Source organism: Dendropsophus ebraccatus, chromosome 9, assembly GCF_027789765.1.
Source record: "Dendropsophus ebraccatus isolate aDenEbr1 chromosome 9, aDenEbr1.pat, whole genome shotgun sequence".
In the NCBI taxonomy this organism is placed as follows: Eukaryota; Metazoa; Chordata; class Amphibia; order Anura; family Hylidae; genus Dendropsophus; species Dendropsophus ebraccatus.
The window spans coordinates 53,276,914-53,291,109 of NC_091462.1; the positions used below are offsets into that span (position 1 = coordinate 53,276,914).

Here is a 14,196-nt window from a genome sequence, read left to right on the forward strand (position 1 = left end):
TGGATAAAGCTCTAAGGTTGTCTGGAAAACATGGATACAGCCAATGACTATATCCATGTTTTCCACATAGCCTTAGGGCTTTATCCAACTTCAGCAGCCACCGCTAATCAAATGCCGAAAGTTCGGGTTCGGATGGACTCAAGCATGGTCCAGGTTCGCTCATCTCTAATTGTGACCAAATTTACCAGCCCACATGCAACATTTTAATTGATTTTTGCAAGATATGAAAAAAAGCTGTGACAAGCAGAAAATATTTATAAAGCCTTTTGCCACATTGTGGGTATGCCAGGATATGGTTCTCTTTATCATCTTTTTTAAGCAACCCTGACATATACCAGTCATATAACATATGATATATAGCCTTTAAAAATCAAGTTTGTCAAGAACCGCAACTTTTGGCATGTCTCTACAAAAGTGATGGATAGAATTTAGGTCACAGGTTTCCTCAACTGACTTCCATGGAATCCGAAGTCAGGTTACATCTCATATCTATATTCCTATTGTTCTGGCTGAGATAAGCTGCGTCAGAGGTATCTGGAAGCCTCTTACCATATTAAAATAGCTTGGACTTTTGTCTACCACCAGTTGAGTGCTTCTTATACTGTTGCATGAAAGGCATTGCAGCCAGCTAGTTCTGGGTGCCAGACAAACCTCTCACCCTGTCTTCATGTATTTGTACAATGCTGGAGCTATTTCATGTTGTTGCCCTATTTCCAGACCAGTGGTTAAAGCCAAGTCTGTGTCCTCACGCTTTCTGAGAAATGAGCGTGCTTTTGACTCACAAACATTTATAGAATCCAGCACCTCTTTAGTTGAACAATGAAATATTTAACAAGGCACTAATACAAATTTACTAAAGGTCCTGCAAAACAAGCAAAATTGCCTTAGATCAACTCACTTTTGTCTTATTGGTATGAGAAAAGATCCGAGATGAGAGAAAACAAGCTCGGAGTCTGTGAGATCATAGACCGATTGTCGCTGCCTGATGGTCTCATTAACGGCTGCATCACTACATATGCCAACACATTGCGCTAATTACCTTGAAAGGGAAATACAAACGATTACCTACACAACACACAATAGGATCTCTAGTTACAGGCTTATGCAATGTCAACGTCAAGCTGGATGACATTTCTGTATCTACATATGTAATAAGAATGCTGAACAACCATACGGCGTTCTCTATAAAACACAATAGTGCAATCATCCTTTCATACGGTTTGGAAACATAGTTCTGGGCAAATCGCCCTAAGACTCATGTCTCATGTCCATATAGAAATGGTGGTATGTACAGTGTCTGGCACATGTTTCAGCACACCCTATAGAGGAAGGTCAATGTAGTTATAATGGGCAACAATCTTTTATTAAGCTGTGGCCACCCGAATACCTGTGTGGCTGCATTATCTAATAGCCATAGAGGTAATTGTATGTTACTCAAGGTTCAAAGGGTTTTCCAGAAGCATTTCTTCAGGATAGGCCATGGGTCTCCAAACTGCGGACCTCCAGCTGTTGCAAAACCACAACTCCCATCATGCCCTGACAGCTAAAGCTTTGGATTTGGCTGTCCAGTACTGCAACAACTGAAGGGCTGCAGTTTGGAGACCCATGGGATAGGCCATCAATATCTGAATGGTGGCAGTCCTGGCACCCTGGCCAGGAAGTGGCGTGTTCTCCATGATAACAAAAAAATAATAATAATAATGAATGTTAATTGCAAACTTGCTTTATATCACATCTATTGTTGACTTAGATTTTGAAAGTTTTAACAACAGTGACTCTTTAAGGAGAGAGAAACCTTGGGGCACAGGTCACACAGGCTGGAGAAAGAAAGAAGAGCAGATACAGGGCAGTGTGCAGAGGAGAATCATATAGGCTGTGTATAAGTGTAGAGGGGGAAAAAAACGGTTACACAGCAAACTGTAAAGGCTGTAGAAGCTAAAGTAAGCACATTTTTAGTCCCAATCTATGCAGATGACTATTCATAAGGAGGGATGGGCAGGTGGGCAGATCAATGCACTATAGGCTGGAGTACCAGCACCAGTGCACTAAACCACAAAATTTGCATATTATTAAAATACAGAAAAATGGCCCTGAGGATGAAGGTAAGAAAACTAACTTAATTCTCAGCATCTCCTGCTTCATGGGAACACAACAGCTGGTTAGCTTCTAACCTGTTGTTAGTTTCTTTTTAAAGGGGTAGTGCGGCGCTAAACAATTATTCACTAAATAACACACATTACAAAGTTATACAACTTTGTAATATATGTTATGTTAGTGAATGGCCCCCTTCCCCGTGTTCCCCCCCTCCCCCCCCCCACGCTAGAACCGGAAGTGTAGTGCTCTATACTCACCCGATTCGTGTCGACCTCGACCGCCATCCTGGGGACCGCTCCATCCATCCCTCATGCCACCCCCCTCTGCAGCGTCATCAGCTGCTCATCCGCGATTGGCTGAGCATAGTTATGCTCAGCCAATCGCGGCTGAGCAGCTGATGACACGGCAGAGGGCGGCCGCCACAAGGGGCGGTCAGAGTGGTTCGGCCGGCCTCCTGAAGATGACATCATTGTCACAAGATGGTGGACGGGGGTCGACACGAATCAGGTGAGTATAGAGCACTACACTTCCGGGTCTAGCGTGGGTGGGTGGGGAACATGGGGAAGGGGGCCATTCACATACATAACATACATTACAAAGTTGTATAACTTTATAATGTGTGTTATTTAGTGAATAATTGTTTAGTACCGCACTACCCCTTTAAGGTATTATGTACATAGAAAAAATGCAGTAAGCAGGGGTAATCTATAATCATAAGCGAGCATTACTGCCACATTACTACCTTCCTCATACCCTTCCCTGGCTACTAAAAAAAAAAACTTTCATAGGTTTTTTTTATCCATACAGAATTCAGTATGAGAAATTTCCCCATGTGGAAAAAGAGAGTTATGTATTGGGTTTCTTTGAACTTTGCCCACATGGCTCCACAGCAGGGATCTCATCTCGCATCTGCTGTATAGAACATTATAAGGGCTCATATATTATCTTTCATCACATATCTATTAGCAGAAATCTGTTACTGTAGAAAAGCGGGGGAGTCTCAATGTCCCTCATGGTCTCATATAGCAACTACCATCATAATAATAATCATAATAATGTTTTTTTATATATAGCGCTAACAAATTCTGCAGCTTTTTACAATTTTTGGAATACTTAAACAGACAAACAGATAAATCTTATACATTACAAAATTTTTGATCTATCTTACACGTTACATGAACATACAGGGTTACTTTGTGTTAGGGTGATATTACACAGCCCAATATGCCAGATAAGCGAGCGCTGATTTAGAAGATTGGTGCTCGCTTATCCGGCATATTGGGCTGTTTAATACATACGGAGATGGGACAGCGCAGCAGACAGTGATTGGCTGAGCAGTCTGTCACTTCAGAAATGGGTTAGGAAGTGTTAGCAGCGGGTCTGGTCAGCAGTGAAAAGGTAGGACACTGGGGGAAGCATGGACAGGTGAGTAAGCTCTATTACACGGAGCGATGCACGGCCGACAGACAATGATTTAAAAACATTTTTAAAGGCAATGATCAGTCGCTGATCGGCTCCTTGGCTGACCATTGTCTTTATTACACGGGGCAATATCTTTCCAAATTCAGCAGATATAGGCCCCATATAATAGGGTCCTTAGTCTGGAAAAAAAAAATACTAGGGATAACAACATAGGTAGTTTCATTCTCAACATGGCACTAAACCTATTGCAACTTGGAGACCATCCCCTTAAAAAGGCTAAAAAGTTGTAGTTTGTGTTGCTATATTGCTAAATTATACTAAATCTCCATCTAATGTTCCTCCACACCACAGTAATAGTAATAGCAGAAGTGTGAGGAAACATCTAAATAACTCCCCATTATTTTTAGCTTTCAAGATCCTACTGTGCAGGGAAAAAAACACTTTACAAGCATTTCCTGTAATAAGTGTATATTGGTAATTTGTATAACTTTGGGGGGGGCAATACAATACTTTAATAAAAATTTTCACGCACTTCTCCTTTAAGGTTAAAAGAAATGTATCAGTCAAGTACATATTCATTATTTTTACTTTTAGTGACAATTATCAATAACGGTGGAGCGTTTAATGACAGCTTTATTCTACTGCTGAAGGTCTAGATAAAGGTGGCCATAAAATTGTAATTACTGGCAGCCAAAACACTTGTTTGGCCAATAGTTATCTCTCTGAACCTCCCCATACACTTGAATGTTCTGCATGGACAAACAGCTATGGTGCCGGCTTATCTCCCCAAGGACAATAGGGTTCGGCCATAAAAATCCTACATTCTTGACCCTTTTCTCCATTGACAAATGTGGTCGGGAGGCTGCCATACACTATAGGCTTACTTTAGTCACCTTATAGCAGAATGGTAGACCTGTACACTATACACATAAATAGGCACTGTACTGTCTGTGCAAAATATGAACAATGGGCATGTGTCTCTGTAAGATGCCTACCCAAAGGGCAGGTTTTAAGAAAAATAATAGCTACTAACATATTATTCTCATATGTCCATTAATGGAACAACATTTTTCTGATGATTTTGTATTGTATAGTCAAAAATTGTTTTTTTTCCAGAATGAGGAATTTACAATGTCCTTTATGTCCTCAGTTTACTTTATGGAACTCCAGTTTTACAGATGTTTAGAGACAAGAATGTGTTTATTTAGGAGCACAATCTCCGCCAGTTCTCCACAAGTGTTAGCATGCCTGCTTGTCAGGTGATACAATTAGACCATTGAAATGTACCTTTTTGTTTTAATAGCAATGCTAGGGAGTGTCTTTTAGAGATGGCAAGCCACCTAGTGTAGCTCTCCTTTACATACGCTGTTTACAGATTTATTTTAAGCATGCTCGGAAAATCCCTTCTTTTTGTGTTCCAAATCTCTACTAAGGTGCCTTTTCAATGGGCAGACAGCTGCTCGATATGAGCGCCGATCATGTTAAAAATGAGATTTCACACACCTGCATTACTGATTACAAAGGGCCATTTACTTACATTATTGTCAGCAGCTCACCCCCTGTTTAAACCGGTGTGCTGTCGATTAACAACGATTTTTAGGACCACACGATCCCAGTGATCACCCAGTGTAAAAGGACCTTAGCGTATGTTGAAAAATGCAGGTTTTTAATTGCAATTATTAAAAATAAAGCCAGTAATGGATTTGAAATGGGGGAGTCTCTGTCTTTCCTTTATAGGTCCCTTCCATGGGTTTATATTTAATAATTGCAATTAAAAACCTGAATGTGTGAACACACTGTTACGCATTCTCTGACCCTTTGAAAAGTTATATTCTCATATCATTGTTAAATGGGCATAAAGTAATTGGTAGGATCTGAATGTGTGAACACAAGGGACTCATTTGACTCATTACCAGTAATTCATACACAATAGCAAAATAACCTCTTTGTTGCTCTCTATCTATTGCATTTAGAAAGTGTTTAGAAGACCCTTATGCTAAAGGAAAATAAAATCTAGTTCCCCCTCATGATTCTGAACTCAATACCTCATAACTGTAAAGTGAAAACAGAGCGTTAAAATCTTTGGCAATTTATAGAAAAGGAAAAACTAATATATAAAAATATTGCATTGACATAAGTATTCAGAGCTTTTCCTCAGTACTTAAGGCTCTGTTACACGAAACGATTATGGTCCATATTTGGCCGATATTGGACGTTACGGACGATAATCGTCTTGTATAATAGAAGACAACCATTAGATGAAATGAACGATGTCGGCTAATCGTTGTATGTCATTGTCTTTCAACAAATTACTGAGATAGCAACGATCTGCTGCCGACGCACAGTGGAATAGGAGCGGCAGCAGCAGACCGCTGTTATCTCCTATGGGCTGCTTGGACGATCTAGCGATCACCCAGGCAGCTCCCAGCGCGCCCCTCGGCTCTTACTCGTTCGCTGCCAAGCGTGTAATAGCGCCGGCAGGGAGCAGGGAAAGAGGAGCAAGTGCTGACAGCTCCTCTGCATCGCCCCGTGTTTTAGGGGCTTAAGCTGAAGAATCTTGGATAGCAATTACAGCCTCCAGATTTCTTAGGTTGAGGGAGTTGGGCCACTCAAAGACAGAGAGTTCACAAAGAGTTGTCCATCGTCCATCCAGGCCGCATGAACGTAGCCATTATGTTATATTGTTAAGGGTGAAGGCTATTGCTTCAGAGGAAGCTATGTATGATAAATACAGCAGACATCTACAGAGGTCATGAACTCTCCTAATGCAGCTGTTATAGATGTTATCAGCACACAGTCAGTTGTATGTTTGTTATTTATATACCATCTCGGTGGTCAAGCTTCTTTTAGTATGGACCAGACTGCTGGATGCAAAACATCAGTAGCTTCTCACTAGAGCTACTCACATAGCAGCCGGGCGGTCCACTCTGAAGACTGTGAATGTGTCCGTAACCACCAAGGCCCTGCCCTGTTCCTTCGCTGCTGCTAGACAGATAGTTATTTATCTGGCAGCAGCACTTTCTGTAGGTACGCTCCCTGACACCTATAGGAATGCAGTGAAAATATAAACAGTTATTGTATTATGATAAAGGAGGTCTTGTTGGCTGCCCTAGCATAGGTTCCCGGTCACAACTGCAAACTTTGTGATTCTTATTGCTAAATCACTGTCACTTTGTAAAGCCCCTATAACAGAGAGGAGAGGAGCAAACGAGTGCTCGTTAGCGCTCACTTGCTCCTCGTTCCCCATTCGCTCCCGGCGCTATTACATACGTCGGCAGCGAGCGGGTAAAAGCCGGGGGGCCGCGGGGAGCTGTGGGGGTTAGGAGGGTGGTGGGGTGGGGCTCTGCCCAGGTGATCGCTAGTTCGCCCGGACAGCCCATAGAATATAACAGTGGTCCACTGCCGCCGCTCCTATTCCACGGTTGAAAGACAATGACAGACAACGATCAGCCGGCATTGGCCGAATACGGACGATAATTGTTTTGTGTAATAGGGCCCTAAAACTCCTTTTGCCTAATTATTTACTTTGTGGTGGTGACTAGCTCTAGGAGTCCTGTTGTTTCAAACTTCTTCCATCCTGACTGAGCTCTACATGCAGTTCTTCCCTCCTCATGGTTTGGTTTTTGTTCTGATGCATTGTCCGCTGTGAGACTTTATACAGGGCAGTGTCTATCCAAATCCTGTCCATTGCACCAAATGTACCACATGTCAACTCCAGTCAGGTTCCTAATACAGTCAGGGTGTATATATATATATATATATATACAGTGTGTGTCAATATTATTTGGACCTTCGCACAACCATTTATTTCTATTCTAGAAAGTGGATGGAGTTATAAAAACAAACTGCTGTGGGACCCAGTAAATGTGAAAATGTGTCTCCTGTCACTTCTTCACTATTTACCATTGAACATACTGTATGAACGTGTTATCTCGCTTTGTCCTAATGATCATTCCATTCTCCAGAATACAGACTTCCTGTGTTTTAGAGCAGACATGTTAATTCCACCATTTAGATATGGGAATGCCCAGGAGACGGTCAGTGTAGCAAAGTCCATGGACTCCAGCATCCTAAGAAGATAAGAATAGTCCCCCTCCACCCGCCACTAATGAACCTAATTTGCTACTGGAAAAACAGGCTGCAGCCTGAGGGCCAGAGATGACTGCAGTTACATTGTGCCTGCACATGGAGGCTGTCACACTAATGAGAGACTGATTGCGCCTGCTTTTCCTGCCTGCCCCCAAACTACTACAGGCCTAAAATAGTCTGCAAAGGCTTTGAATCTTAAGGAAATCAGAATATGTAAGAACCCCAATTGGGAAAAGTGGATCGTGTTTGCAGATGTACAGCCGAGTTTATCACTTAACCCTTCCACTACCAAGGATGTATATAATACGTCATGACTGTAAACGCTGCTGCGGCTAGAATATAAAGGCTACAGTTGTTGCCATCCCCTCTGTTCTGTTGCCTGGATATTTTGCTTGCCTTTAATGTACGTGATCACTGTTGCGTAGCACATACATTAGTACCTTCGATCAGCCATGTTAGACATATCTATAATTTTTATATTATCAGTCTGGTTGAATGAATAGCCTAGAACTCTTCTGGGAAGGAAAGCGTATACAGCACATTGTGGCTACACAGGTGATGTCAGATATACAGTGTGTTCACATCAAGGTGAACAGACAGCAAGTTCATTAAGATCTTGTCATGTTTCTATATATTGTAGTTTGTCATTCTGGTGTTTGCTTGAAGCAAGCCGAGAAGCTGGGCAAAGCAATGCATTTTTTATGAGCATTTCATTCAGGCTTCAAGCTTAACTATTTCACAGCCGTAAAACTATAACATATACTGCAAGAAGAAGTTCAGCAATATTCATTAGTCAAGAGGTTTCTAGTACGTAAAGACTATAAGGCAAATGATCTATGTGTGTATGTAGCATGGTGCAGATCATAGACTGGAAAATCTGTAGGTTTATAGGTGCATAGGTTGTAGCTTACCCTCCATGTTCCATAGAAAGTTTCTTACCTGGAGGTTGGATCACCTCTGGACACAGAGAACTATACATGGCTTCCCATTTGGGACTGGACCCCACCTATTTATACTTATATAGTGCCAACATATTGTACATGGCTTTTCAGAAATTGTCAACTCACAATCTAAAGGTGCCCATTCTCCTTATACTAAAGTCAGACAATCTTATAGCTGTTGGCTGGCTTAGCCGACTCTCTATGGTATATGGCAGCCTTTTGACACTTCTGTCTGTGAAGAGACGGATCCGGCATGCTGGATTTTTGCCGCCCGACTCTTTTGTTCTTGGAGGGATAGGCTGGCACCAGAGCAGTCTGGCTGAGGCTTATCACTTACTATAGAGAACACATGAAGGTTCAGCTGGGACAAACATTTATGAGTATGGGAAATTTAGCAGACAGCTATTGAAAGTGTATCGCCCGCTTTGCTTTCCTATAAAGATCACAAATACACTAGGATTAAGGTCAGAGAAACCTAATAGTATGGTATGGTCGTGTAGTAGAAACCCACAAAAATCTACATAAAACCATATAAACATTAGGAAGATGTTAAGGCCCCTATACACCTTCAATAACTGATTGTTTGGCCATCAGTTATGTCTTTCTGCCCACTGCCCATCCTCCCCATACACAGGAGCGTTGGCATGGGTGGGTGCTCCTGTGTTGTCAATAAAGGAGTCAGGGTTATTTTCCATCATGGCCAACCCCTATCACCACTGACATCATCTGTTGGTGGTTGATTGCAGGGGCCCCATACACCATAGACTGACGACCGAACAAGCAGTGAGCGGTGGGTTCGGCCGGCACATCGCATCCCAAGACCACAGTTTTTTTAAGGCAGCCGTAGTAACCAGTGAGCCGCTATGAATTGATAAATACAGCCAAATAGAATTTCTCAATTCATTATTACTCTATAAATTTGTTTGTAACAGATGAGTGTTCACACCTTCAGGTTTTTAATTGCAATTAATGAATACAAAGCCAGGATTGGATTTGAAAAGAGGAGTCTCAGGGCCCTTTTACACAGAAAGATTATCTGACAGATTATCTGCCAAAGATTTGAAGCCAAAACCAGGAATGGATTTGAAAAGGAGAAATCTCAGGCTTTCCTTTATTACCTGCTCTCTGTTTATAGTCCATTCCTGGCTTTGGCTTCAAATCTTTGGCAGATAATCTGTCAGATAATCTTTCCGTGTAAAAGGGCCCTCAGTCTTTCCTTTATATGTTTCCCCCATGTATATTGTTCTTAGCTATTAATTGCAATTAAAATCCTTGAGGTGTGAACACACGCTCACGCGTACTCTGACCCTGTGAAAAGTTGCATCTTTGTAGGATGTGCATAAAGTAACGTAAGTGGCCGGTCAGAATTATACAGACAGTCTGCCTCTCCTGCACAACAAGATGAATGTCTGGTGACATGTGTTGAGCAAACAGAGTATTATCTCTCCAGGAATAGTTGTACTCTTTATCTAGGTCACAGGTAAGGTGAAGGTGAAAGGTTTACAGGTCACTACACAGTAGTCTAGAGTGTAAACATTAGTGAAACCTGGAGTGCAGCAGCCTGTCAATACATAGGAGCCACAGTTCTGCACTAGAGAGCCTGTTCCCGGGGCACATCTATGGCAGATCCCAGAGTGCTTGCCGATCCTCTTATAAATATGACACAAGTTAGCAAAACCTTATAATGAATGATGGCACTTGGAAATCTTTTCGGCAAAATGCTCTCTCCCTCTTCACGTCGCATACAAATTTTAAGTATAATTTGGGGCTTTTTCTTTATGGCTTTGGGTTCTAAACCTAAATATATCTATATTCCACTATTCTAATAATCATATTTTACTTTTAAATTGCATCTGTTTTGGTTAAAGGGGTATCTTTCATTTATTTATGGGATCAGGCAGGTCAAAATAAAAATGGCACTACTCACCTGCCCGGTGCCCATCAGCTGTCATCCCAGTGCTCATCAGTTTCCTGCTGATCTCCACTCTTTGATCTCATCTAGGCGCACAAGAAATGCTGGCTCAGCCAGTCACCATTGTCATTTTTTAAATAACATTGTAAAAATTAAAACCACCAAGAAATGATATTTAAAAACCCTTCCAAGCGGAGAAATATTTTGGATGAAGATCTTCACTTTACATATTTCGATGTAGTTCACGACTCCATTGTGACAGTACATCTGTTTATCTTAACAATATTAAAAGGTCTACATATGTTCTAGTAATGGGTCTGCAGATAAGAGAGACATACAGCCTGGGTCTCTTGGGAAAACCAGCCCATACTTTCTGCTGTTTTATTCCTGTAAAAGACTAGGAGGGAGGATATTTTTATTGGTATTGAATATTCCGTGAAATGCTTATCAATAAAAGGTACTATTTCTCAATGACATCCGTTTTCACCTTTTCAAATATTCATTTGCTATAAATTGGATTCCAAACCCTCCCTGGTCTAATAAAAAACACATATGGGGGAAGTCATCAAAGCTGTGCCTGGTAAAGCCTTGTAAAACATTGCAATTTTTCATGTCTGCACAGGGGTCTGGAAGGTGTGTGTCTGAAGGGGGGGGGCACATCTGCACACACGTGCCACATTTATCACAGTTTACACCTACAAGAAGACCTGGAACAAACCTTGTTAAAAACACCAACATCAATATCTGTACTTGTCAAAGGGGCAAATGGAGGGGGTGTGGTATCATTTGTAGCTGAAATCTATGTCAGCTTTATACCAGTGCACTGGACTGAACAGGTTGGCACTGCGCTGGGCTAGTGATTTACACAGTAAGGTATTAGGGTCCTATTACACGGAGCGATTTTTAACGATTAACAACTAACGATAAACGATGGCAAACGAGATTGTTTATCGTTAACCTGAAATCGTTCACCATATTACACTGAACGATAATTGTTAGACACGATTGTTATTGCGATCGTTATTGTGATCGTTTATTCCTTCTGATCTCTGGAAAACAATGAACAATGTGCAATTACACTGAACGATTAGTGAAAAAATGCGGAACTTGAGCAAACGAACGTGGAATTAAAGCGAACGATTAGCGAGCGATTAACAATAATTTTAGGTTACACAGAACGATTATCGTTTAAATTTGAACGATATAACGATTTTTCACACAATAATCGTCCCGTGTAATAGACCCTTATATGGCACGTGAATTGGGAAATGGTTACAGATGCATTAGACTTGCAAGGTGTTATGTAGACAGAAAGGAAAGAAATGGCAGCATCAAAGCAAGGAAAAAGTTAAGGCCCTATTCCACGGAACGATTATCGGCCGATATCGGCTGCTACGGACGATAATCGTCTCGTGGAATAGAGTGCAACAATCGTTCATGTCGGCTGATCGTTGCAGTCGCTTGTTTTTCAACATGTCGAAAAACAAGCGGCTGATACAGCAACGATCTTCTGCCTTCGCTCCATTGAATAGTAGCATCTGCAGCAGATGCTGCTGTATCCTATGGGCTGCCCGGACGATCAGCAATCCCCCTGGCAGCCCCGGCGCAGCTCCCCACCGCCCCTCCCGCACTCACCCGCTCGCTGCAGCCACATTGAATAGCGGGAGCGAGCGGGAACCAGGAGCCAACGAGCGCTGAGAGCGCTCGTTTGCTCCTCTAGACGGCCCATGGAATAGGGGCTTTACACTAAGCACTGAACCGCTACTGTTGATGTTGCTACTGCTAAGAGGCTAAAGGGAAGGACAGATTACACTGCAACACTGTGGACATACAGCAGTAAGTGCAGTGGTATCTGCACAAGGGACAGCTGCCCTGAGTTTTGGTTTACCTTTGAAGAACAGTGCAAATCCTCTGCAACTGGCAACTTGTATTTTTAGGGTAAGGAGTCATTTTTTGTAAAAGAAAAATGTTAAATATATGTGAGGAATCACATCAAATAGAGAAAAGTTGTTTAAAGTTACAGTGACCAATATGGAAGTAACCCATAGTCAAACATGGGACAATCTCAGCTTTTCTAATAAGATTTGTATCTATACTGGTACTATTAGAACGGTATTTTCTTAAAATCTTTAGTGTTGTGCCTTTTGTTAACTTGAACTTTTGCCTGATTGTGTTTGCACAGTACATGTTGTCTATTTATCCACTGCAGAAATGTAGCCCCACTGCTTGAACTTGCTTGGAAAAGTTGCTACACTTGGTATTTTTGTTACTTTGGTCTGCATCCTTCCAGTTTAGCTGATGGTTAGTGATTTGGTTTGTGTGGGTTGCTGAAAGATGTGCTCTAGCAAATGTCTTATCTATTAGGACACCAATTTTCACATTGAAGAAAAAAAAAAAAAGGCGTAGAAGGCCTAAATATAGTTTTTTTTTCTCGCTCTACATGTTTGCTATGTAATTTATTAACTTTAAAATTTATTTTAAAATTATAATTACAAATGAAATGATGTTGATAGGGTTCAGCTCTTTCTTGCTAGATATGTGACCTGTCATGGTAGTAAGAACAGCTGAGTATTCCAGCTGATACATCTGTCACTGAGAGTGAAATGTCATCATGTGACCTACTGCGCACAGCCCCGTGTCTGACTGTGGCTTACTTTCATTTAAAGGATCAAGTATAAAGTATTTTTATGATAACCATGTGTATTTTTGTACTTAATATGCTATAAGTTATAGTTAGTAGACAACAAAGAAAAACAATCGTCCTTGGCACTGTCCACTGCGGTATGCTCTGGGCGGTAATAGGATTGTGGTAACTGGACACTCACAAATACTGGTGGTGCTCAGCATTCACACAGATGAAGTATAGAAGCACAATCCTCTCGACGAGAATGAATGAAGACGTAGCACTTACCATATAAATCCCAAAAAACTGCTTTCCAAATGGTCCGAAAAACAACTTAGACGATGGCTGTTTCGCGCTAACACGCACTTCCTCTTGATTCAATGGCCAGGAAGTGTGTGTTGGTTCAAAACAGCCATCACTCAAGTGTTTGCTTCTTGGACCATGTGGTCCAAGAATAAAGTTTTTATTCGAAAGTTTTTTGGATTTATATGGTGACAGGAATAAAGTGATAATGTGATAATGTCACCCACGCCATCCCCTTACACTCGCTTCATTTCATTGTTGGACAGTAGTAACCTATAGGCAGGGCTTCATGGTGTAAATAAAAAAAGGAATGTTGGGTTGCTGGAACATCTTCCTGATGCTTGTCAGTAAAGAATTAGCATGCATGTTAAAGAGGACTTGTGGCCTTTATATTTTATTAACAATTTAAATGATTGGTGTATTAACCTCTTCTGTGACTCTTCTCTTCCAGCTGCTCAGAATGAAGAGCGTTTGTGTGCCTACAAAGATCCTAACCACATGGACCATGGAGTCAGTGAAAGCCAGATATCCCCAGAGAATGGCACAGTGGAATGTTCCAAGGGCAGTACTTGCTTTGGATTATGGGAAAAAACAAGAGATGGCGAAATCAATCTGGTCAAACAAGGCAAGTAAAATGGATCGTATTAGTTGACAAATAAATACATATAGTATAAGCCTAACTCAGATCTACATTTATGGGCTGAATATTTTATACAGTATTTCAGATTTCTATATTTCAGTACCAATTAAATTAGATAAATTTAATAGCAAATTTCTTACTTTTTGATTTAGATTAAATTAACAAGGTTGAA

The 14,196-nt window shown here is 41.3% G+C and overlaps 1 protein-coding gene across 1 annotated transcript in view; it reads left to right on the forward strand.

Moving 5' to 3' along the window:
- BMPR2 (bone morphogenetic protein receptor type 2) overlaps positions 1-14,196 on the forward strand; it is a 118,926-nt gene that overhangs the window by 32,745 nt on the left and 71,985 nt on the right. Inside the window, exon 2 of the mRNA XM_069983304.1 lies at positions 13,836-14,009. Coding sequence (XP_069839405.1) covers positions 13,836-14,009 — 174 coding nt within the window. The remainder of the gene's footprint in view (positions 1-13,835; positions 14,010-14,196) is intronic.